Raw genomic sequence first — 25,604 nt, forward strand, 5'->3', positions numbered from 1 at the left:
TCAAAGGTCAGATTTCCCCCCCACAGAAGCACCCCTAATAGCAGAGCCAAGGGAGCATTCTCTTTGATGGCTCCTGTTTTACTTTAAATATTCAGATGAATTCTGCAATCTATGATTTAGCAGCACTTTGTTTTTATAGAACACGATATGATGTTATTACTAGGGGAAAACAGTTGCTGTGTTTATCCGGTGGACTCGAGAACTCCCGCACACCTGTGCATGTTCCTGAAGCACCGGGTCTAGTTTTATTTTGTGTTTTCTCTTTATTTGTTGAGGTTATTATTTATGTACAGTAAAATTCACTACTTTTACTTGTACTCTTTAATTTTGGTAATTGTGTACGGAGTGTGACCATTAACACCATCAGGATCTGGGACAGTCTCACCACCTGAACACGGTTTTCCATCCCCCTTTGCCCGAGGGCAGTTTTGAGACACTTAATTCAGTTCTGTGGCATTCTCTAATATTGACTCTGGGTGATTTGGGGAAAGTCCCTGGATGTGTTTCTGCTCTCCTATCATGATGAATGTAGGCATAGCTTTGTGTCTAGGGGCTCTTCCAATACTTTTAGAATAAGGAGGGGGGGGGTGAGGGCGGTTATCTCAGCTTGCATCTGGGTTCTTGATAGATCACGGGCAGGTGGCTGACCCTAGTGGGTAAAAGCCTGTGGTCGCTTCAGACCAAGTTTCCCATCCTCTCTTGCTAGTGTGTAACACCTTCCTTTTATTTTATTGTATTTTATTGCATTTTATTTATTTATTTTATTTTTTGTTTTATTGTATTTTATTGCATTTTATTTATTTTATTTTTTATTTTATTGTATTTTATTGCATTTTATTTATTTTATTTTTTATTTTATTGTATTTTATTTATTTTATTTTTTATTTTAGTTATTGTATTTATTTGTTTTATTTTTATTTTATTTATTGTATTTTATTTATTTATTTTGTTTTTATTTTAGTTATTGTATTTGTTGTATTTTATTTATTTTATTTTTTATTTATTCTATTTTTTATATTTTATTTTATTTTTATTTTTTTATAAATTTATTTTTTATCGGATTTTATTTTTATTTTAATTTTAGGTCGCAGTGTTTTCTAAGCGTCAGTTTCAGGTTCCTCCTCTGCAGCATTGGGCTTAGAGAAGGGACGTCCGTGCGTGTACCGCTGCGACGACGAAGTGAGATGCGCCAGCACCCTTAAATATTGGTTGGTATTTTTATTCACGGCACGACATAAAGCCAGGACCCTCGACCATCTCGGCTGCCACCCGTCTCCGCGGGAGGACCCCACCCCAGCGCCACCCAGGCACAAAGCGCGCCCACCCACCCGCACACCTCCCGCCGCTCGCAGCACCTGCCGGCGCCCGTGCATGCGCTTCCAAAGAGCGTCCCTAGAGGGCAGACTCGAGGCCAGGAAGTTCTAACGCCCGTCGTACAGGCACGACGTGAAACGGCTCTGCTTTGCGGCCCCCGGCCTCCGCCGTAAAGCGCCGTGGGCTGCCCCGCGTGAGTGAGCTGACGGGCGACTTCCGCGGGGTGCGGGGGCGGGAGGGGGACAAGCGGGTGGAAGCGGGTGGAAGCGGGTGGAAGCGGGTGGAAGGCGGGCCACCTGGACGCCCCGGCTATGGGCAAACGCGGGAGCCGGAGCCGGAGCCGGAGCCGGAGCCAGCTGCTCCACACCCTGACTAAGAAGCAGAAGAAGCACCTTCGGGATTTCGGCGAGGAGCATCCCTTCTACGACAGGTGTGGCGGCCACTGCCGGGCGCGCGGGGGCCGTCTCCGCGGGGTCCCGACGCGGCTGCTACGGCCCGCGCTACCCCCCCCCCACGCGCTCCTCCCCCCCCCACGCGCTCCTCCCCCCCCACGCGCTCCTCCCCCCGGCTTCCCCGCAGCGCTCCCCCCAACGCTCCTCCCCCCCTTCCCATGCGCTCCACCCCCTGTGATCCTCCCGCCGCGCTCCTCCCCATCCTCCTCCCCACGCTCCTCCCCCCCCCGCGCTTCCTCCACTCTCCTCCCCACGCTCCTCCCCCGCGCTTCCCACCCTCTTCCCCACGCTCCTCCCCCCCACGCTTTCCCCCCCCCACGCTCCTCCCCCCCCCCGCGCTTCCCACCCTCCTCCCCAAGCTCCTCCCCACGCTCCTCCCCCCCGCGCTTCCCACCCTCCTCCTCACGCGCCTCCCCCCCACGCTTCCCACCCTCCTCCCCAAGCTCCTCCCCACGCTCCTCCCCACGCTCCTCCCCCCACGCTTTCCCACCCTCCCCAGGCTCCTCCCCCCCCCCCCCGCGCTTCCCACCCTCCTCCCCAAGCTCCTCCCCACGCTCCTCCCCACGCTTCTCCCCACGCTCCTCCCCCCCGCGCTTTCCCACCCTCCCCAGGCTCCTCCCCCCTGCGCTTCCCACCCTCCTCCCCAAGCTCCTCCCCACGCTCCTCCCCCCCGCGCTTCCCACCCTCCTCCTCACGCTCCTCCCCCCCACGCTTCCCACTCTTCTCCCCAAGCTCCTCCCCACGCTCCTCCCCACGCTCCTCCCCCCACGCTTTCCCACCCTCCCCAGGCTCCTCCCATCCCCCCACGCTTCCCACCCTCCCCACGCTCCTCCCCCCCCCCCCCCGCGCTTCCCACTCTCCTCCCCACGCTCCACCCCCAGCGCTTCTCCACAGCGCTCCCCCAACGCTTCCCCCCTTGCCCCCAGCGCCCCCCACGCTCCTCGCCCCCTCCCCCCACGCTCCCCCCCCCCCCCCCCCCCCCCCCCCCCCCCCCCCCCCCCCCCCGGGCCCTTCCACCTCCTTCAGCACCACCCCCACCCTCGGTTCAGGTGGCTCCGGAGATTGGGTTCTTCAGATGGGCTTCTTCGTGAGTCTTCCTGCCTTTCGTGGAGCCCCTTAGCTTTGTGCTAGACCTCACGCCTCTTGTGGGGCTGGGCTGTTAGAGAGGTTTCCTAAGATTGTGTGTGTGTGTGTTGTAAAGAATTGCCTGGGCCCTTGGACACCTGTGTTCTCTCCAGGTACAGAGGGGACACCAGCGCACCGGTACCTGTGGCTCCGCCTCCGCGTGTCCAGACTCTCGGTTCCCATCTTGTTGCTCACCCCCCACTGTGCTTTGGGCCGCTTCACACCAGCGGTTAGGGGCATCATGATTAAGAAATGTGCTAGAAAATGGGCTTTTATTTGCTTAATTGATACTTCTTCGCAAGGAGAGCCCGTAAACTGTGTTCGTCATGTGACCTTGTTAAACTTTTCATGTCTCAGTTGTTCGTTTGTGATATTCTTACAATCCCTGCCCAAATGCACATGTGGCTTTCACATGACCATAGTTATAATGTATTTATATTGGAATTTTCTGCCTTTTTCATTTAAAGTTGTATAGTTAGACTGTTTACTAATGGCTACGTGCTAGTAGTTAGAGTTTAATGTTACCTGTTTCTTCTCAGGGTTTCTGGAAAGGAGGCAAAACCACAGATTTATCAACGGGTAATGCTTTTATTCTTTTTTAAGTAATAGGTGGTTCTTGGCTGTTAATTTTAAGATTGTATATAATGATAATAAAAGCCTGGCTACATTTTCATTCTTTGCGATTGTAGATGTAAGCCATTAATTTAGTCATGTTGCTAAGTGTTGAATGCAGATGTCTGTCATAATGCCATTGTGATAACTGATAGAGTTTGAAACACTTTTTTAAAATAGATTGTATTTATTCATGAGACACAGAGAGGCAGAGACACAGACAGAGGGAGAAGCACGCTTCCTGCGGGGAGCCTGATGTGGGCCTTGATCCCAGGACCCCAGGGCCAGGCCCTGAGCCGAGGCAGACACTCAACGCTTGAGCCATCAAGGTGCTTCTGAGATTGAGATTCTTGAGCCTACTAGAACCTGCCAAGAAGACTCACCAGAGAGCTCTTGGTGAATCCTTAGAAGTGTCTTGTTTACTCAACATAGAGGGAGCCACAAACAGTGCAAACTGAACAAAGTTCCTAGCTCAGAACAGCAAACTAAAAATGCATTCTTTTGATGTATTGTAATTTTCCTGTTGCTCTGTTGGGCATGCCAAATATCTGACAGGTAGATCAGATTTCCTTATAACCAAAAGCTCTGTTTTTAGCCTGCTTTTTTCCCATGTAGAATATTAGCATTTCAAAGAAGATGAATAGATTCTAGAATCACAGCTAGACTAGCTTTTTTGTTTATTTTTTTGTTTTGTTTTTTTTTTTAAAGAGAGTCACACACTTAGGGGGTGGGGACGGGGAGAGAGAATTTTAAGCAGGCTTCGCACCTAGCATAGAGCCCAACTGGGGCTGGATCCCACAACCCTGAGATCGTGATCTTGAGCCAAAATCAAGAGTCCAGAACACTTAACCAACTGAGCCACTCAGTCGTCCTGCTAGACTAGCTTTTAAAAATAACTTTGTGGCTAGGCATGATTGAATAGATAGGATATGGATATTTACAGAAAAGCTAATTTTTATTTATGAAAGTCTCAACCTGTTCTATTTTTGGCCTAATGATAATCTTAGGGCAGAAACAAGAATATGTTTCTGTTTTAAATTTTCCCATTTTTTCCGGGCAGCTGGGTGGCTTAGTCAATTAAGCATCTGCCTTCAGCTCAGGTCATGATCCCAGGGTCCTGGGATGAGCCCCAGACTCAGCAGGGAGTCTGCTTCTCCCTGTCTCTAACCCTACCCTCACTCATTCTCACTCCCTCTCAAATAAATAAATAAAATATTTTTTAAAAATAAAATTTCCTATTTTCCTTTTAGTCAGAGAATTCAGATGCTTCAGGTTCTGAAAGTGAAGCAGAGAGTGAACCAGAACAAGTTTCTGGGTACCACAAACTACTCGCCACATTAAAGAATGCATCAGAAGAGGATGAGGAGGAAGAGGAGGACGAAGAAGAAGAGGAAGAAGACAGTGCTGTAGATGAGGTAGAAACGAACAGTGAAGATGATGGTAGTGATGTCAGCATGGAGAAAGAGACAACAGCCGAGTCCACCAAAGTGCAGGAGAGTAAGTCTCTTTGGTGTGGGCTCAGTCACCTTTGTCAGGACAGCTGCCCTGTGAACACGGTGCTGGGTACTGTGTGAGTTGAACCAAAGCACATAGATCCAAAGCAGGGACTCTTAACCTTGTTGATTCCGTGATATCTTTGAGAATCTGGTGAAAACACAAGACCATATAGCCAGAAAAATGCAGTAGTAGTAGTATTTTTGCTTACCATTTCCAGGATTTCATCAATCCTAAAGAGCCCTTGACTCAGAGGAAAGGGAACATGATGCTGTTTTTGTGCCAGTCTCCAAAAGATCACTGTCCCTCCCTTAGAGAAACCAAGTTTAATGGAAGACAAACTGTACAAAAATTGTCAAGCAGCAGGTTTGTATGGAGCAGCCAGTTAAGAGGCGTTGAAGAGACATGGAGTGGTTGCACACTGTCAGAGTAAATGAGGGAGGGCTTCAGAGAACAGCTGAGATTGAGAGCTTAAAGGAATTCTCTCATTCAGACTTCAGGTGGCTTTTTTAACTTTAAAACCAACTTTATGGAGGGATGTATGATTTACAATGAAGTGTACCTATTTTAAGTGTACAATTCAGTGAGTTTGACAGGTACATCCTCTATGTTATAATTGTCAAAATCAAGATTCAGAACATTTCCGGTACTTCCAAAAGATGTCTTCTTACTCTTTTATGGTCGGTTTCCCCCTCTGGCATCAGGCAACCACTGACCTGCTTCCTTTCAGTAAAGATTAGTTTTGCCTGTTCTAAAAATTCATATAAATGGAAGCATATAGTCTGTACCCTTTTGTGTCTGGCTTCTTTGGCTCCTCAAGTTTTTTGTGACTGATCCAAGTTGTTCACATACCAGTAATTCATGAGTTGGTACTGCTGGAGTCGTATCGCGTTGTCAGTGTGTCTGGGTGCCTTTTTATATCTCACTATGGTAATGCCTGTTTTCCTTGCAGCCATATTTTTTCTCTATACCGTAAGGTCATACATAATTCTTAACATTTTAATTAATCAATTTTACTAGGATAAAAATTCATTGCCTCAGACTTAGGGTTTTGTTTTGTTTTCTATTTCCTATTTTGGATTTTTTTTAATGAAAAGTTTGAGTTTGGGATGCCTGGGCGGCTCAGTGGTTCGTCATCTGCCTTCGGCTCGGGGGGGTGATCCTGGAGACCTAGGATTGAGTCCCTCATTGGACTCCCTGTAAGGAGCCTGCTCCTCCCTCTGCCTGTATTTCTGCCTCTCTTTCTCTTTCTCATATAAATAAAAATTTTTTTAAAAGAAGTTTGGGTTTTTTGGTTGTTGTTTTTAGGTTATAGAAGTGAATATGCTTACTGTTAAAATTTAAGAGGATAGTGTAGTTAACCTATATTTTCACCACCTTCGGATGAACACCTTTAACATTGTATATAACCTTCCAGATTACTTTTTTATGGATACATGTGTGAGTACAAGTATGTACATAGATAATTGTGTGTGTGTGTGTGTATGTGCACGCATGCTAATGGTCTCATCCACTTTTGCAACTTACTTTTTTTTTTAATAGTATACCACAGACCTTTTCTATGTGAATAATCAGGGATTCATATTAGCTTCTCAATTACATGGTATTTCATTGTAAATGATACGTGGTAATGTAATTAGCACTCTTGATAGAAAAGGATGAAATCAATTTTTCCAGTTATTTCTTGTTTTAATCAGTGCCTCTTTGAATATCCTTACATGTGTATCTTAGTGTACTTCATCTAGTTATCATCTTAAAATAAGTTCTAGAACTGGAACTGGTTCACTCATCAGGCTTAATTTTGAAACTTAAGTCTTCCACCTGAATTTCCTTAAAAGTAAATAATAGCAATGAACATCAGTGTTGATTTAGGCTAAAGAATTAAATTTTACTTGTTCACAGAACTATAATTATATTCATGCCTAAATAATTTTACAAAATGTTTCTCAAAATTACAGGTATGGTTTTGCCTGCTGACCCTGAAGGAAAAGATGGGGATGGGCCACTTGGCACATCACAAGAATCCCTTGAGGAATTTACAGATGCAAAACACGAGTCACTCTTCAGCCTGGAAACCAATTTTCTCGAGGAAAGTGAAGGCGCATGTTCTCTGAAAGTATCACAAGGTCAGAGCAGCGTGTGTTTTTCAAATTCAGCAGGTGCTTAGCATGGGGGCTTGTGTGCTAGTACGTGTTAAATCTCTTGCTACTGCAATGAGCAGCGATAGAAACATTTTAGCAGCTATATCTAGAACTGGGAAGAAAGACTTCTCAAAGGTATTTTTTGGTGAGGCAGTGCTGGGAGTCAAGAGGCTACTTAGTAGGACAGGTAGCCTAGGAGTGAAAGTAGGGAAGGCCAGCTCCCCAGACCTCGTATTTCCACCGTTGGGGTCAGGGGAAGACTTCTGATTTTCTCCCCACGCAGGGAAGGAAGAGAAAGGAGAAAAATACTTTATACTTTTCTTTGTGCCCTTCACTTGCTCTTTGTTATGGGAGTAGGAATTTTCCAGATTTGTAAGACTCAGGACTGGCTAATCTCATTGGTCCTCATTACCAGGGAGCACCTTCAAAGCCAAAAAGCTCCCTTCTGTTCCTCCAGTCTCTCTCTTGGCCATGCCTCTCTCCCAGTGGCGGTGACTAGGACAAGGCCTGCCTCTGTGTGGTAGGTGTAGTCAGATCTCTGCTCTCTCTCTCAGGTCCACTTTCTCAGCTTGTGCCTGGAGGGCAAGTCAGGTTGGTCTCATTCTGTATTCTGACTGCCTTTTTTGGTTTCATTGTCCTTCTACCCAGCTCTACCGTTAATGAAGCTGACGTTTTAATCCTTATTTGGCTCTTTTGTTCTGTTGGCTATTGTGCTGGAGAAGTAGTAGATAAAATTTGGGCACAAACCCCATTCTGAACCATCAGAACTTTAATAACCTTGGAGAAGAAGTGCCTGGGTGGCTCAGTTGGTTAAGCGCCCTGCTGTTGATTTCCACTCAGGTCATGATCTCAGGGTAGTGAGATCAAGCCCTGTGTCAGGCGCTCTGCTGCTTATGATTCTCTCCACCCCTCACGCTCCGTTGTTCACATGCACTCTCTCTTCCTCCCTCCCCTTCTCTTTTTTTTTTAAAGATTTATTTATTTATTTATTCATGAGAGACAGAAAGAGAGGCAGAGGCACAGGCAGAGGGAAAAGCAGGCTCCATGCAGGGAGCCCTACATGGGACTTGATCCCAGGTCTCCAGGATCACACCCTGGGCTGAAAGCGGTGCTAAACCGCTGAGGCCACCCAGGCTGCCCATCCTTCCTCTCTAAAAGAAAGGAAATTTTTAAAAAAATCAGAACCTTGGAGGAGACGTGAGGAAGTTTGATTATCCTAAAATTTCTCTGGTTGTTTTGCCTATACAGATATATTAGCACCTAGGATTCTTATATCCTATAGTTTGGTTCTGGGTGTTTAGTACAGAATGCACTGCATTTGAAGTTTTGCCATTTGGATCCTTGCATAGGTCATTTAACTTTTCTCTGCTTCTTAATGAGTGACTGGAAGGTAAGGTTGGGTGGCTAGCTCAGAGGACTGAAGATAAGATAACCTCGACTGTAAGTACTACTAGTTGGATCATTGTTCAGCTCAGTTGAGTATTGAACATTTCTATGTGTCCTGTAATATAAGATAAATCAGGGATGGATCCTGCTCTCAGGGATCTTACAGTGTTTGCAGCGAGTAGGTGGGGGCAGGGTTGGGGACAGTCTGTAGGGCACCATGGATGGCCTCTTAGTGGAACCAGTGCTGTGCCTGGCATAATAGGCTTCAGGGAAATAGTTCTTGTGAGTCAGGATGTGACATTAAACTGATAGTATTTGGACTTACAAAAATGAAGTGAAGGAAAGGATAGAATTTTTAATCAGAGGAAGAAAACCCACAGAGGCAGAAGAATTTGAGGGCCATATAATTCAAAACTTATATTGGAGAGGTAGCTTGGAGGTGTACATCCTAGAGTGCCCCAAATTTCAGACTGAGAAGCTTCTTCAAGGGTTTGAGCTGAGAAGTAATGTGATGAGAGAAATGCTTTAGGGAAAGGAACCGGTTAGAAACTTTTGAGCTGGGAGAGAGGATGGGGAACAAAGATAGGGAAAAGGATGAGTTAAAATCGAGAAAAAAAAAGAGTATGTCGTTTGGAGAGAAGACCAAAAAAAATGCCTGCTCTTTCCTCCCAAGTGATCTGACATTTCCTGATTTCTGCATTAGATCCATTTCTACAACATGTGAACAAAGAACTGAAAGAAAAAGAAATTCAAGCTGTTGCCACAAATCCCAGAACTACTCACCAGCTAAAAGTAAGTGTTGCCTAGTCATTCCTGTCACCAAGAAAGTAAAGCTCCAAGTTAGGCAGTGGTCTTGGGTTTGGCGTTCTCCTCGAATGTATGATAAACACCAGTGGTAGAGGAGTTGATAGGGGAGCATAGGATAGGAAGGCTGGAAGAGCTTAGTGGCACAGGTGTAGCTGGGAAAGGCCTGGGGAAGCTGGAGTGTGGGAGCAGGTAAGAATGGCTTTGCAGGCAGGTCCACCAGGGTGTGGACCAGCATCTGAGAGACGCTGTCACATGACCCAAGGCAAGTCAGTCTACCTCTTTGATCTTCACTATTCTCATCTGTTAGAGGGGGGCAGTAATGCTTACCTCAAAATGAAGTGATGTAGTTTACTGACATACATAGAAAATATTGAGTAAAACAGTAGCTACTGCTGCTGTTGGTTTGTTCAAAGAATCTGAGAGAGGTTCATAACTAAGTTACTCGTGTGTGGAGCCATTTTTTCTGCTTTGTGTGGGTTTTTTTTTTTTTTTTTAGTTTTAGTTTTTTTTTTTTATCAGCTCATGCTGTTTTTAAGAGTTGGTCATTCTTTTTTAATTGAAATTTTTACTAAAGTAATAATTATAGCTACATTTTTAAGAAATAACACAAAGACATCCCTTATGCCCTTTGCCCAGTTTCCTCCAGTGGTAGCATCTCGGCAAAACTGTTTGACAGTATCAGGGCCAGGAAATTGACATTAACACGCTTGTCTTCTTCAGCTTTTCCCAGTTTTGCTCCTACTCTGTTGTGTGTGTCTGTAGTTCTTTACTATTTTGTCGGGTCTAGGTTCCCCTTATCCACCACCAAAGTCAAGATGAGAACATTCCCAGCTCCATAAAGATCTCTCTTGTTTCTGCTTGCCCTTTTAAAACCACACCCTTCCCCCTCCTCCCAATTCCTAATCCTTGGTAACCACTAGTCTGTTCTCCGTTTCTATAATTTTGTCATTACAAAAGCATTGTATAAAAAGAATCCTACAGATTGGCTTTTTTCACTTAGCATAGTTCCCTAGAGATCCACCTCTAGTTCTTGGGGCATATCAATAATTCATTTCTTTTTATTGCTGAGATCATCTTTTTTTTTTTTTTCTGAGATCAGCGATTTTGTTACGATGCAAAAATTCCCACTCATACTGGCATCTCACAAAAAAAAAATATATGCTTTAGGATTTTAATGGCTGTATCTCAAAAAATTTATTTCATGCCCAAGTAAATTTGGAAGACTTGAAGTTAAATACAATAGAACAGAGCTCTTGTCATAGGACTCATCAGAACCTTTTGTATCTAATATACATTGTGACTCTCTGTAAGGGGGATTAGCTTCTGTGTTGTTTACCAAAGTTATTTGACCATGGAGCCCCCCCCTTTTTTTTTTCTAGAATGAATTTTGATTTCCTAGAACATATTCCACCAAATAGTTTGGGACATACTGACCTAGTGAAGAGCTCAGGTTGGAAGTCAGAAACCTTGAGCTCTAGCTCTCAGCTCTCAGCTCTCTTCTCTCCTAGGTAAAGTTTGTCTGAATCCTATAATGTCTGAGCCTCTGCTTCCCTAAGCTTTAAGACAAGCATTATAGTGTCCACCTTGCTGGGTTGTTGGTGAGGATTAAATGAGGTAATCTGATAAATCGGAGAGAGCTTGGTAAATTAGAAAGTACTGTGTGAAAGTAATGTATTGAAAAGCATTTCTAACTTAGCTCTTGATCTCTCTCTCTCTTTCCTAGTGGCCTGTATTGGGCCAGCTTGTCTTTTCATCCAAGTTTCAGAAGTTGGAAACATTTAAACCCTCAAAGGACGTTGACTTAAAGTCACTTCATCTGCAGAAGCCCCTGGAATCCACCTGGACCAAGACGAACAGCCAGTTCCTCTCTGGTCCCTCCAAATCAAGTAGCCCTTTCACACCCCTCCAGAAAGAGCTCTTCTTAATTATGAACTCTTACCAGGATCTATTCTACCCAGAAAGGACTGCCCTGAAGAATGGGGAGGAGATCCGCCATGTGTACTGCCTACACGCAATAAATCATGTCCTCAAAGCCAATGCCCAGGTGCTTAGTAACAATAGCAGACGTCGCAGTCAGAAGCTTGGGGTGGGTGACGATGATGACTTCAGAGACCAAGGGCTAACAAGGCCCAAGGTGAGTGGCAGCAGGAGAGCTTCATCCAGGAGAGCTTTGTCCTCCAGAAGGAGGCTTCTGGCTGTGCCGTATAGGTGTCTGGCACTTGGCAGATAGTCAGGTATTTTAATGGTAACGAATACTGGAATAATGAATGAGTCCAAGAGTGAACACCTTAGATGGGCCAGGTGGTGCCAGAGCAGTGCAGTAGACAGCTCAGTGGACTGTTTCTAACTGGATTTAACTGGAAACTTGTGAGTCAGAGGTTCCTCTGATAATTCTTGAGATAATCCTGAGCATACATAAATGACACTCCATTGTAAATCTCTTTGTGATTGTCAGAAATGGTTGGAACCTTAGCCAGCCTTTTATCCAATCTCTAAATACTGCAGCTATGGATAGAGACCCAGATTCATAGAGGACCTTGCTGAAGAGAACCGGGAAATGAGTAGCAGAGATGGGATTAGAACCAAGAATTTTCATTACTGAGCCACACACATAAGTAAATCTTGGGAAACAGAAATTCCGGTTTTTCCATTGTATACTTACCCGCTGCTTAAAGTGATGATTACCTTATTTGGGCTCATAAGCCTAAGTTCCAGTGGATGTGGGGCTTTGGTAGGAAATGTCTTTTAATTGTGCCCACATTACTCATGTTGTGTGGCTACATCATGTGTCTTCCATTCCCCATACCTCCTTAACCCTGTATCCCTCCATATGGAGGAAGTCTCATCTTTTTAGATGTTTCACTGAGTCTAATAGGATTCTAGGGCTTAGTACTGATGTGGCCTCTTAGACATTTTTAGTCTGGCCCCCTATATGATAACTGGGGGAAGCTGAAGCCTGGATACTTAGTGTCACAGCTGGGACAGCAGTAACTTGGCCCTCTTCAATCTAGGGCCCTTGGTGCTGCACTCACTATGCCCCCTGTGGCTGTGCTTGCTCCCTTTCTGGGAAACTATCTCAGAGTCTTAAAAATAAGGATTATAAGTTTATCTGTTTCCATTTAGAGTTGTAGAAAACAATGAGTCAGATTACCCATGAAGCACATTTAGAATTTGATGAGTTTGTGGGCTCTGACGGGTTGTTTACATTGTTGATATTTACAGAAGGGTAATGAGAAACTTATTGTTTGTTAAGCATATTCTATTTTTATTCTCTCCAGTTGTAACTGTAAGCATTTTTGGAAATGTTTGGAAAACTGAGTCCTACGTTTCCCATTGAGATATGATCTCATTTCAGAAATGCTTTATCATCATTTCTGAAAAACATGCTAGGAAATATATTAGATGCGTTAATCCTTTTCCTTACCAGCTTTATTTGTTCTCTACTTATCATACCTAGTTCATTTATTTTATTTTTTGTTTTTTTAAATTTTTTTTCCTAATGCATTCATTTATTTAGCATTTATCCCTTGCAGCTTATGCATAAAATACTGTAGTAAGGTCTGTGCGAGACAGAAATGAGTAACATTCCTTGACACTTGTATGTTTATATTGGATTTTTGCTAGTGGACTCCTGTTAAAGGCATTGACTTAATCCTGAAAGATACTTCCACATTCTGGTTGGGAATTGCTTCTCATGGGGCTATTAGATTAAAGTCCATAGGACAGTGCTGTGGATATGAGAGGTGCTTAGTTTGTAGTCCTGAACCTGGTTCTGTGCAAAGGAGGTGGCTGAGATGTGAGCCCTTGCAGGGCCTGCTGCTTTATGGAGGGTTCTTTAGCACCATGTCTTCAGCAGGCTGACCGCAGCTGCGGACCCTTCCCCTGGTCCCACCGAGGCTGTTGTGGCTTTCTCCATAGGTGCTGATAGTTGTGCCCTTCCGAGAAGCTGCTCTGCGGGTGGTTGCAGCTCTTCATCAGCCTCCTCGAGGGTGACAGCAAGAAGAAAATAATTGTGAGCAACAAAAAGAGGTTTAAGGGAGAGTATGGCTCAGATCCTGAGGAGAGACCACCCAACCTGAAGAGGCCTGAGGATTATGAAGCTGTGTTTGTCGGCAACATCGATGACCACTTTCGGATTGGTAATTCCTTCTTGTTTTAATTCAAACCCTGAAGACCTGTGGTATGTGGTTCACATGACTAGAGGCTAGAAGCTGGGAATTGGGCATTCTCTCAGTGGGGTGAGATGTCCTCCTAACAGGACCCGGGTGCATTTGGGACATCTTGTCTGCCAGGGAAGAGAGTCTTGCCTGGCTAATAGGGTGGACACTTGGCTCAGGATGGAGCATCTCTGAGGCTGTATGTAAAAAAAAACATGCACATTTAAAGCAGAAATGTCTCAGCACATCCAGAATTAGTAGTTGATGCTACAGGGGGAGTTGGAAGTGATAGGGCCTTAGAGGGTCCCTCCGGGGAGGCTGAATAAACTGGGTGTCCATGTACAGTGGTGGACTTCCCTTCTTCCAGCCATGGAGAGTGCCTACCCTGAATTGTCTCCACTCAGGACTTACCGACTGCTACCCCAACTTGTCACATCTTTGCTTGTCTCAACCAACTCCCATATACTTGGTTGGTTGTATATTGATAGAGTAAATTCTTAGGAAAATGTTTTTTCGCCACGTAAGTTCATTCAAAAAAACATGCATTAAGCGTCTACTTTGTACCAAGTACTGCTAAGAAGCTGAGGATATAGAAATAAAAGTTGTGGTTCTTGCTGTTAAGGAAATCCAGCCTATTGGGCAAACAGTACAGATTGATAAGTGCTGATCAGAGGATGCAGTGGATGATCTGGGGGTGTTTAAAAGTGATTTTTGTACTAAAATTTTTTGTTGTAAGGAGGGGTGGTCAGAATGCAGGAAAAGGTTTTAGAGAGGAAACTGCACTTGCAGAGGCATCAGGGTGAATAAGCCGGGTATGACCAAAGATCTACAAAGGCTTCAGCATGGCTGGAGTGTCAGGTGCACCAAAGTAGGGGGGGCGGGCACGAGAGTAGATGGTTTTTTTTTTGTTTGTTTGTTTGTTATTTATTCATTTATTTTTTGCGAGAGTAGATATTTAGTTTTAAACATGTGCAGGAGTCCTGCCAGTTACTGATATGTCAGTTTTGAGCTCAAGAAAGAAAAGTTGGGCTGGAAATACAGATCTTTGTGAAGATGGCGTTATAGCTATGGTTAGTGAATAAATTTACCCATTTATTGCCCATAAACTTATGTAAGGTGTGATTGGAATTTAGAGCCAACTCACAGACTTGTGGAAGAGCTGTTTGGATCTGAAAAGATAGATATGAGCCAGGTCAGGGCTAGAAGAGGAAGTGAGTATTAAAGAAATGGAAAGTACCAGAAGGAAAAGAACATTTTGAGGAGGATGTGTTCCATATGCTGCTTCATGCATTTGTAACAAACATTGAAGTATCTTTGATTTGGTGACCTTGGCAAGAGTCCTTTCAGTGGAGTCCTGAGAATCAGGCCAGATTGTGATGTACTGAGGAACAAGTAGGAGATTTCTTTCTTCTTTCTTTCCTTTTTTTTTTTTTTTTTAAGATTTTATTTATTTATTCATGAAAGACATCAAGAGACGTAGAGACATAGGCAGAGGGAGAAGCAGGCTCCCTGCAGGGAGCCCCAGGTGGGACTCGATCCCGGACCCCAGGATCACACCCTGAGCTGAAGGCAAATGCCACCCAGGCATCCCGAGTGAGAGATTTCTAAGCAGACACCATTCTCTGGAGAGGTTTTAGTGGAAAGGGAAGGACGAGAGTGAGACCATAGAGGCAAGAGGAGGGACGATTATTTAGTAAGGAAAACAATTTGAACATGGGTCATGTGCTAAGGGGAAAGACGTGAAGGTCAACAATGCAAGGTGAGTGGGTAGCAGCTGATGGCTTGGTGGGAATAATGGACGGCTGTGTACTTGGCTATCTCATGTAGGCGTGGCGATACTCCAGAGAAGCATCCGCCTCTATGCCCCCTTCTACTCCTCCGACATCCTCATTGCCTCCCCGCTGGGCTTGAGGACCATCATCGGTGCAGAAGGAGAGAAGAAGAGAGATTTTGACTTTTTGTCTTCTATTGAGCTGCTCATCATTGATCAAGCTGACATTTATCTGATGCAGAACTGGGAGCATGTCCTGGTAATGTGGTCATTCACATTTAGAGTGCCAACATTCATGTTTAGAGAGCGAAGGAGCTCAGTGATTTAATAAGTCTTAAAGTCTTAAATCCAGATGAGAACTCAGTTTGGAAATGGAAATGTTTCACATTTTCCAGTTTGAAAAAACCTTTAGGTTCTCTTCTACACACAGATTGGTCAATAATTATTCAGAGAAGTAAAAATTCTTGCCAGTATTTTCAAATCTCCAGAAAAGATTCCTTCGCCTTAAGGTCACTTCAGTGTGGCTGGTTGTAGATTGGTTCCTCCTGACCTGGAATGCCTTCATCTAATATAATTCCTCCTATAGTTTATGCTCATTCTCTTTTGTTTGGCCTTCAGTGGAAATGGGAAAAACATTACTCAGGATTTCTTAATGTGTGATCTTGTTTTACAGAGAAATGTAGGATATCTTTATCCTGTTAATGTAACTTGTGCTATAATTTTTTCCTCCTTTCCTGCATACTCTGCAGTGTTGTCCACTTTAGGATGAACAACTGTGCTTTGGAACAATCCTTATCACAGAACCATAGATTTGGTTTTTTAAGGCTTGTGAGAACTCACTTGCAGTCCCAGGGCTTGTAGGAAGGTGGGGCAAATAAAGGGGATACTTTAATTTATAAAGTAGTGAATAAATGCAGAGTATTTGTTATCTTTAATATATATTTTAAGGTGAAAATACAATTAAGATAGAAAAGGCATGTCAATGTAATTGGGAGGAAACGGCACATGTGGTGGCTCTAGGATCTCCATTTTTTGAAAACTAGGCCACTGAAGAACAATGGCTATGGTATCCATGGTATTTCCCTTCTTGTCCAAATTTGGGACTGAGGAACCCATAGAATGACCAGGATGGCATTTTCAGAAATTCCTTTGAAAGGAATATTCCTGTAGGTACCATTTTTTGAAAGATCTAAGAGGTAGCCAGTTTTAGCTTACCTTTCTGTTGGGGGTGTTCAGCTAACTAGGCAATTCACACCCATCTGACCCTTGATTTTCTGATGTAATTTGGAATTTGACTATACATACTCCATGGGGTTAATAAGATGACAGACTTGTAAAATGCTTAGCAGTGTCAACAGGTACATCCTCCATAAAAATTAATGGTAGTGTTATTTCTGCTCAAAGCATTTGATGAACCACATGAACCTACTGCCCTTGGATTCACACGGAGTGGACTTCTCCCGAGTGAGGATGTGGAGCCTCAATAGTTGGGTCTAAGTACTATCGCCAGACTCTGCTTTTTGGGGCCCTGCAGGATGCCCAGATCAACTCCGTGTTCAGCAAGTACTGCGTCAATCTCCAAGGCCAGGTGGGCATGCTCTCCTTGTTTCTTTGGTCTTCCTGAAGCATTGTATACTGTTTGGGTCATGAGGCATACGGGAAGGAAGGCATTTGGTCAGTGGTGGGGATGACTCGCTTCCTCACTTTCTCATCAACTCCTGGCAGGTGGCTGTGAGGAACGTCCCAATAACTGGCTCATCAGCCATGTCCTGGTGCAGCTTCCACATGTCTTCCAGAGGATGGAAGCTGAAAATGTAGCTTCGGTGATTGATGCCAGTACCTCTCTCTCCTGTGGACACGTCGGGGGTACAGAGAAGTTTTTAGCCTTGGCATACAAATTTAAAATTGGATTCCATGTCGGTTTTACTGATGAGATCATAGAACCCAATCATCATTGATACAGGAAGAAACTGAAGCCCAGAGAGGAATGATACTTGGTCCCGGTTCTCTTAGGTGGTTAGTGGCCAGCATTAGTACTGCTAAATCAGAGGTTCTTTCCATAAGATTGTGGCATTTTTTTAATTAACACTGCTTGATACTGCTAAGTGTTTCCGTGTCAACAACTTAATTGAAGCCCTTCAGGGCAAGGACTAATGCCCAGAAGCAAACACTGAAACCTTTAAATATTCGACTGTAAGCCTTTCACCCTTTTGCCTCTTGCAAACATCAAGGTTCCCAGTGTTTCTAATTCTCTATTTCCCCTGTCTCTTCATTGTGTTTCATCAGGGACCATGGTAGGAGAAGATACTTTGCATATGGGACGTGTTCAGTAATTACTTGTTATTGATTAACCACTGAATGAATGAATGAATGAATGGTGTGCTTGTCTATTTCTGGAGTAATTCTCTGGGATACACTGGCATCACCTCTATTTTTACAGTGAATAGAGTTACCACTTATTTTATTTATTCTTATGTTTAGCTCTTTGTGATGAGGTAAGCCAGATTGGCCTCTTTGCAGGAGGTGGAAGGAGATTGTGACTTGCCCAGGGTAACGCAGTTAGTGTGACACTGTGGGCTAATCTCTAAATCATTGACTTTGCCCTTTGCTTTTCCAAATCAGGTTTAATTTTTTTGTGAACAAGATTTTGCCTCAGTATCGTGATGCAGTCAGGTCTCATACGCTCATCTATGTCCCCTCCTACTTTGACTTCGTGCGTCTCCGAAACTACTTCAAGAAGGAAGAACTGAACTTCACCCACACTCTGCGAGTACACTCCGAAGTCTGGTATTTCCAGGGCCAGACACTTCTTCCTTCAAGGAGAGAAGCCGTTTTTGCTCCTCACAGAGCGCTTCCATTTCTACAAAAGGTAAAGTAGTGCTGGGTTTTGAGTGTCTCTTAGGAGGGGAAATGTATTGCAAATCATGGCCTGCTTCTGAGTGCATGGTGGGTTTTTGTGGTGCTGTGAGGTCCTCTTTCACTCTACTTCGTACAGAGAAGCTAGAGACTTTTGGAACTGGGCACTCTTCTTGGTTGGTGGTCTCTTCTCTTGTTGGAAGAGGTAGAGACAAATGAGTGACTATAGTATAATCTGGTGTAGATCTGGAGTGGGCCCAACCTTGGGATACTTCCTGTAGCTGTGGTTGTATACCTCAAGAAAGACATCATTGAGTGTGAACACTTCTCAGTAGCACAACTGAAGGTGAATATAGAAAGGAAAGGAACTGTCATGGAAGCACAGACAAAAATATCAGGAAACTGTGTGGTCTGGGGAGGTGGAGGCCGAGCACAAGGTCAGTGTTCCAAAAGTTACAGTGTGTTTTGAGGAGGTGCACACATGGCCTCCTCACAGGAGACCGGAGGGAGGGCCCCCCTGTTTGCAGGAGGCAAAAGGTGATGAAAGGCTTAGAGTGAATATTTAATGATTTCAGCATTTGTTTGGCTTCCCCATTTTGTGAGTCTGACAAAACAAATTGGATTTGCTTTTTTAAAAAAATTCTAATTAGAGCATTAGTAATATTGAGCCTTCTGTTACTATTTTGCAGCCATTTGTGCCCCCAGAAGTAGGGTATTCCATTGTTTTGCCAAAGTCTGTCTCTGCTGCCAAGTGAAAAAGCCCTTTTTAAACCCGTTATCTATAGAGATGGAAATTGCATCCTATTATCTTTTCCTTCCTGATGTGCAGTAACTGTTCAGTGAATTGATTGTTTTGCCTTATTGTTCTAACTCTCAGTCATACTACCGAGGGGCACATCTTTCTCAGAGAACCCCAAACATAAAAGCCAGAAATCATCCAGGCTTTGGAGCATATTTGATGACACGTGTTGGCATGCTTTGCCTTTTAATTTATGCCCCATGTAAGGATGTGCTCCCCAAGACATGCTCTCGTTACCAAGACGGGGAGGGAGGAATCCAGCAGCCTGGATTCCTGCCACAGCAGGGCAGAGCAGGCTGAACATGAACTGTGGCCTCTCTGGGTATTCTGCTGACTAGGCAATCTGTGAGTGGAGAGATGAGAAATGGCTGCACTTGTGTTCCTGGGCTGCATTCTTGGCCACCTACACAGGGCTGTTTTGGCCAAAGAGTGTTTAATGAATGCCTGCTTATTGGTGTCATTATTTGCTTTGTGAACAAGTAAGTTGTTTCATTCATAGTTGGAAAGTGATATTTTGGGGGAGTTTGCACTCAGCAGATCTTAAGAGCCCTTAGTTTTCTATCAGCTTGACACATGAAAGCAAGCCTTTTAAGTGAAGTGGATGGATTGGAAAACTTTCCAGTGTGATTGTTTATAGCAAGTATGAATTAGGCTGGGAGGAAGACTGCTCTCAAAGAGCGGCTTTCCAAGGAGAGAGGGCGTGATGTCTCAAGTCGGCAGGACAGTCCCGTGGCTTACACCACTGTATTTACCAAACTGTTTTGCCCCCAGATCATTATATAGACAAATCTAGCATGTACCACTTGCTCTATACCTTGGATCTGGTTAATTGGTATGTCCTGTATTTAAGATGAATAGAAATAATGTGCTTCAGTGTCCCGAGACTGCTAATTATCTCAGGGTTTCCAACTATAGATTTCTTTCCTTGAGACATCCCCAAGGTGAAGATAGGTGCTTTTATCTGCAGTGCCTTTGTGATTTGATTTGACCATGGGGAAGGTACTTGTGTGTTAAACTTTAGTATCCAACTCTGAAATTCAGTATTTATATCTCTGTGGAAGTAGGCTGTGTTAGAAACATCACAGCTCATTTGTGAGCTACCAGAACATTTTCAGCCTGAAGATGAGTCTGTTTTTTTTTGGGATTGGGGGATGAAACCAGTAGAATTAGGGTTGGACAGGCTTTTGGTCATGGTGGCCCGCCTGAGCATGGGATGCTTCACAGTGGTTTCCCTGAGCTTTATCACTGGGTTGCCACAGCAGGGAGGTTTTTCAACCAGGGAGCAAGTCAGAACTCTGGAGGTGGGATTTATGGGATTGGTAAAGGCTGCTGGGGTGTTTCTGAGTACACCCTACATGAGAGTCCCAGTTCTGGAAGTAGCTTACCATCTTTTTAGACAGTGTGGAGGAGCTACCCTTTCAAATCAGTTGTGGGTGCCTCATTTATCTTTCACAGTTGGTAGGTGAGCTAGACATCCGGAATGTCCTTTGTCCTTAGTTTAAGGTCCCATCCAGCTGTTCAATCATATTTGTGTGCTTTTATTTTTGTTTTTAAGATTTTATTTATTTGAGAGAGAGAACACTCACACATGATTGAGGGAAAGAGCAGAGGGGGAGGGGGAGGGACAAGCAAGCAGCTGTGCTGGATGCAGAGCCCAGCCTGATGCGGGGCTCAGTCCCAGGATCCCAAGATCATGACCTGAACCAAAACCAAGAGTCAGGTGCTCAACTGACTGAGTCACCCAGGTGCCCCTTGGTCATATTTGTAGGGGTCACTGAATACCCAAAGCCTATACCAAGGGAGGAAGAAGGGAAGGGATGCTGAAGACTAAGGAGATTTGGCACTGACTGCCCCTCTGAAGAAGCCCTCACCACGTTCACTATTTCCAGAAGATAACTAGTCTCTATTGTGGGAGAATTGAAACTGAGAGAGATTTTCTTGTTTTTTTAAGTATAACACTTACTGGAATTGGTTTTGTGCTTTGTTTTAAAAGTACTCTGGTTCTAAGAATATTACACAATTATTGTAGAGAATTGGGAAAATCTAGGTTAAAAAAAAGAAAATGGAATCTCACTGCTTGGATATTAATACCCATTTTGGTATATTTCTTTCCTGTTTCTGTTTTCTGTGAAAAATAGGTGCACATGAACATAGACACACGTATACACACTTTTCTGAAAATATTACATTGGGATCACATTGTACTCATTGGGATTTTTTTTCTTTTATGTGCTTATTGAAAAACAACTTTAAAATGTTAACACTTTGGCATGTATATTTGTAGCTTATGGGTACATTTTTAAGTTGATGTATATAGCTTTGTCACATCCTCCCTTCCCCCAACATTTTATTTGGAAAGATTTTCATTACAAAGGAAATCATAAGACTAAGAGTGAACATCTATAACTCCTTTTACTTGGGCTTCATCAGGTGTTAGCATTTGAGTCTTATTTTTCCTTCCTGAACCATTTGTAAATAAACTACAGGAGGCTTCATGACACTGAATCCCCAAATCATTCAGCATGTAGTTCCTAAAAACAAGAATATTTTCTCTAACCAATACCATTATCATACCACTTGATACTACACAGTAATATCATCTGATATATAGTCTGTATCCAGATTTTCCTAGTTTCCCTACGTTGACCATTATAGCTGTTTCACTCCCTAACCCAGGATTCAGTTAAGGATCATATGTTACATTTGGTTAATGTTTCTTTAGTCTATCTTAACCATTTTCAGCTAGGGGCGGTTTTGCTGAGACATTTGGTCATCAAAACTGAAGGGTTATTCTAGTGATGTAGTGTTTTTAGTGCGTTGAGGTGAGGATTCTTCTGGATATCCCAGAGTCCACAGGATAGCCCCACAACAAAGAATTATCTGGCTCAATATGTCAGTAGTGCTGAGGTTAAAGAAACCTTCATCTAGAATAATTCTCTTGCTTCATTTTTTTCTATGACATTCTTTGAAGAGTCCAATTCAGTTTCCTCTAGAATGTCCCAGAGTCTGGATTGTGTAATTGTTTTTTTAATATTTAGATCAGTGGTTCCCAAACTTTGCTGTACATTAGAATCCCCTCGGAGAGCTTTTAAAGATCCAAATACCCGAGTCATGTTCCAATGCCATTTAAATCCCTGTGTCTGGGAGTGGGGATGAAGGATAGATACCCCACACCTACAAACAGGTGATTCAAAGTGCAGCAAAGTTTGGAACCACTGACTTAGGTTAAATACCTTTGCTAAGAACTCTACGTAGAGGATGTTGTATACTTTCCACTGCATCTTGTCAGTAGCACATAATGTCAGTTTATGTCATTTTTGGTGATGTTAAATGTAATCACTACAAGGTGGGTCTGCTAGATCTCTCCATTGTAAGGTATCTTTTCTATTTAATTAATAAGTAGTTTGTTAGATGTGTATTGAATCCTTCTTAATGGTTATATAGTATTATGTTGTATGGATATAATTAGCCCAGTTTCCTTTTAATGGGTATATAGATTTAAAAAAAATTGTTCTATTATATACAACAGTGCCACAAATATCCATATGCATAGTTGATGGCGTAGTTGTCTAGTTATTTCATTAGGATGAACATGAAGAGGAAAACTCGTTAGCTCAAAATCTGTACATGGTGAAAAATTTATTATACATTGCTGCTTATTTGCTCCCTACCATCTTCCCCATATCTTGTCTCCCCCTCCCCAGAATACACACACGATAATTTATACTCCATTCACCTATTTTCTGCAAAACCCCCCTTGATAGCTCAATGATAACGTCAATGTTTTAATGTCTTTTTCTTGCATTTTCATGTTTGTTTGTTTGTTTGTTTGTTTGTTTTTTTCATAATTGTCAGCTGAACGTAGAGGCTGAGGTCCAGGTACACCTCTGACTGTCAGGCCACTAGTGTGGGAGTTGTGAATCTAGTCAGGATTTGGTTGTTACTATAGTTAACCTTCCAGACTCCACAGACTTCAAATTCCTCTAGCACACAGTGGCTTAGTGTGAGGCCTGGGGTGCCAGAGGGTCTTTTCTCAGGGTCCAGATCTTCTTGGCTTTCACCAAGCCCTGTACCCCTGTGCCAGCGGAGGGGGTCTCCCTCCACTCTAACCCCTCCCATGGCAGTGGGCTGCTCTTGCTTGTTACTCCCTGCAAGACTTGAGGTGGGGTTGGGGTTCTCTTGGTGTAACTTCGTTCTAGGCAGGCCCTTTCATTCTGGACTGTGGAAGCGGGGCCTTCTCAGTGTTCCTGCAGCACACGCCATGGCAGCAGAACCTGGTCTTTTATCCGTAAGGGGTCTTGGTAGAAGAGAGTTTCCTGCTTCTCCCACGATGGTGGTAGATCTCTGCTTCTGTCAGTGCAGGATCTTGGCTGGAGTGGATTTTGTGCCCTTTCCCCAGAGGCAGTCTGCTGTTGCTTTCTGTTGGGTCTAAGTCCTACGATGGGAAAGGATGGGATGGGGCTTTACCACCCCAGATAACTTGCTTTATTACCCTCCTCCCAACAGCAGTTGACCTTTGCCCCCTCTCGTCAGTTTTGCACTTCTGCTTCATATGGATAGGGGTCTGGGAAGTGAGACATTTCACCAAAGGGGTCTCTCTCTCAGGTCTTCTGTCCTGCCTCCCATCTTTCTCCAGGACTCCTAGTGGAGGCCTGTGGAAAAGAATTCATGAGTGAGTATAAACAGATCCCAGGGATTCTGAACTGTCACATAGAACCACACTTGCCCTTTAAGAGTTTGTTCAGAGTATAGCTGTTTTCTTGCTACCCACTTTTTTGGCAGGTGCCCTCTTCCTCCTGTGCTCCTTCAAAGTGGAGTAGTTATGGGTCCTGTCTCTGCAGTGAGCTTTGTCCTCTTTGGAATTCAGTTATTGGTAAGCTGGCTCTTAAGATCAGGTTGCACATCTCCTCCCAGCCCCTGAGCTCAGCACCATGACACTGGTAGCTCGAAACTGGCCATGGTGGGAGTATTTACACCACAGAAATTGGCAGCTGCTTCAAATCAGCACTCTTAGCACTTTCTTCCCCACTGAGAACTAGGTATTAAACATATACAAGCGCACCCTTGAATCAGTTCACTTGGTTGAGTTGTGACATCAGCTGTCTAGGCTCAAGAAAAGGAATGCTTTTTTAGGTTATGTGGCTTTTTCTTGTTAGTGTGGAAGCAATATTCTCTTGAGTTTACTGTATACTAAGCAGAAGTGGAACTTCATGTTTATTTTTGTTTGTTTTGATAACTAGTGAGGTAGAACGAATTTATTCATTAGCCATTAGAATTTCTTCCTTATGATAATGTTAAAAGGTAAGCCACATAGTGGATTGCAATTAAAGTTTGGAAGACTGGGGTTGCCAGAAGGGTCAGATGATCCATGGGATGAGATGACAAGGAAGGCTTATCCTCTGGGAATAAAATAAAACTCCCAAGGGAGTCTAACACAGCCTATCAGAGAGTTTTAACAGGAAAAATCAGAACCTTGTCAACTCTAAAATCTTTTGTTATGGGGCCCCAGAGGGAATAATTGACCTCGACCCAAAACATACGGTGAGTCCCTGGGGTCTATACCCCACCACCACCACTGTGAGCACTGCAGCAGGGAAAGAAGTACATAAGCTGTTGAAATTAATTGCTTTTCCATAATGCCTAATGGATCCTCAGGCAGGATTTTGTAAATGGATGAACTTAGGACATCTGCTATGGAGTTAACATGTCTACAGAGTGACAAGAAAAGACTGATGGGAATGCATTTACAGTTTATGCAGTTTATTTTACATACTGGGTCTGACCTCCTCTCCATTACAGAACATTCTGTTTTGCCTGATTATACTAAGGGCAGTGTTGAGTTGTTAAGTGTTTGCTTTTGAAGTTTTCTATGACAGATCTTCAGTCCTCGTCTACCTCAGTCTACCCAGAATAGGCTCAAAAAACAAATTTATCAATATATCAAGCCAAACATTAGGAATTCAAATGTTGCCACAAAATAAGTCCTTCCAACTCAAAATAACCTTTGGTCTGTTGGTTGTTTATGGCATTATCTTCCTCGTTGAGCATGGAGCAGTAAGAGTGAGCTATGCCCCTGTCAAACTCTTAGGTAGCTTTTCCATAAATTTTCTCAAGTAGATACTAGTCTCTCTTTCACCTTTTAATAGGTATACCATAAAAGGGATCAGGAATCTGATTTTCTATGAACTGCCAACTTACTCCCACTTCTACAGTGAAGTCTGTAACATGCTGAAAGCCACCAGCAGAGGAGAGGAAGCCGCCTGGACTTGCACTGTCCTCTACTCCAGGTATGATGCCCAGAGGTTGGCTGCTGTGGTTGGTGTGACGCGGGCTGCACAGATGCTGCAGTCCAAGAAGAATGTCCACCTCTTCATTACTGGAGAAAGATGAGAATTTGTTGGACAGGAAATGGTATTGGCAGGATATATAATGCTGATGCTGCGCCACTCGGACCCAGTTCTGATCACTTACACAAAAGAAGGACTGCTATAGAAGAGGAGCTTCAGGCAGTATCATATTGGACACTTCTTCCTTTTCAGGTCATGTGTCCCTGAAAAGTTAAATGTAAACCAAATTTTGGTCACATCTCTCGGACCTCAGGAGAGAGCTAATAGAATTCCAAAAGACTGATAGAAGGAAAAACTTCTACTTGTGAAATTTTTTTGTAAGCTATAAATTCTTCTATTGTTA

General features: G+C 43.6%; 1 protein-coding gene across 1 annotated transcript; it reads left to right on the forward strand.

The window, feature by feature from the left end:
* Nucleotides 1-1,625: 1,625 nt before the first annotated feature.
* LOC119878974 (digestive organ expansion factor homolog) lies at nt 1,626-25,604 on the forward strand. The gene is given in 16 exon segments (XM_038589492.1): nt 1,626-1,744; nt 3,431-3,470; nt 4,754-5,000; nt 6,956-7,123; nt 9,228-9,316; nt 11,055-11,465; nt 13,250-13,294; nt 13,296-13,470; nt 15,316-15,518; nt 16,664-16,750; nt 16,752-16,847; nt 16,985-17,012; nt 17,015-17,093; nt 17,879-18,020; nt 18,022-18,128; nt 25,061-25,604. Coding segments are annotated over 16 exon segments (2,280 nt in total). The 3' UTR covers nt 25,305-25,604.

The sequence above is a fragment of the Canis lupus genome, unplaced genomic scaffold, assembly GCF_011100685.1.
Source record: "Canis lupus familiaris isolate Mischka breed German Shepherd unplaced genomic scaffold, alternate assembly UU_Cfam_GSD_1.0 chrUn_S2165H2365, whole genome shotgun sequence".
NCBI classification, from domain to species: Eukaryota; Metazoa; Chordata; class Mammalia; order Carnivora; family Canidae; genus Canis; species Canis lupus.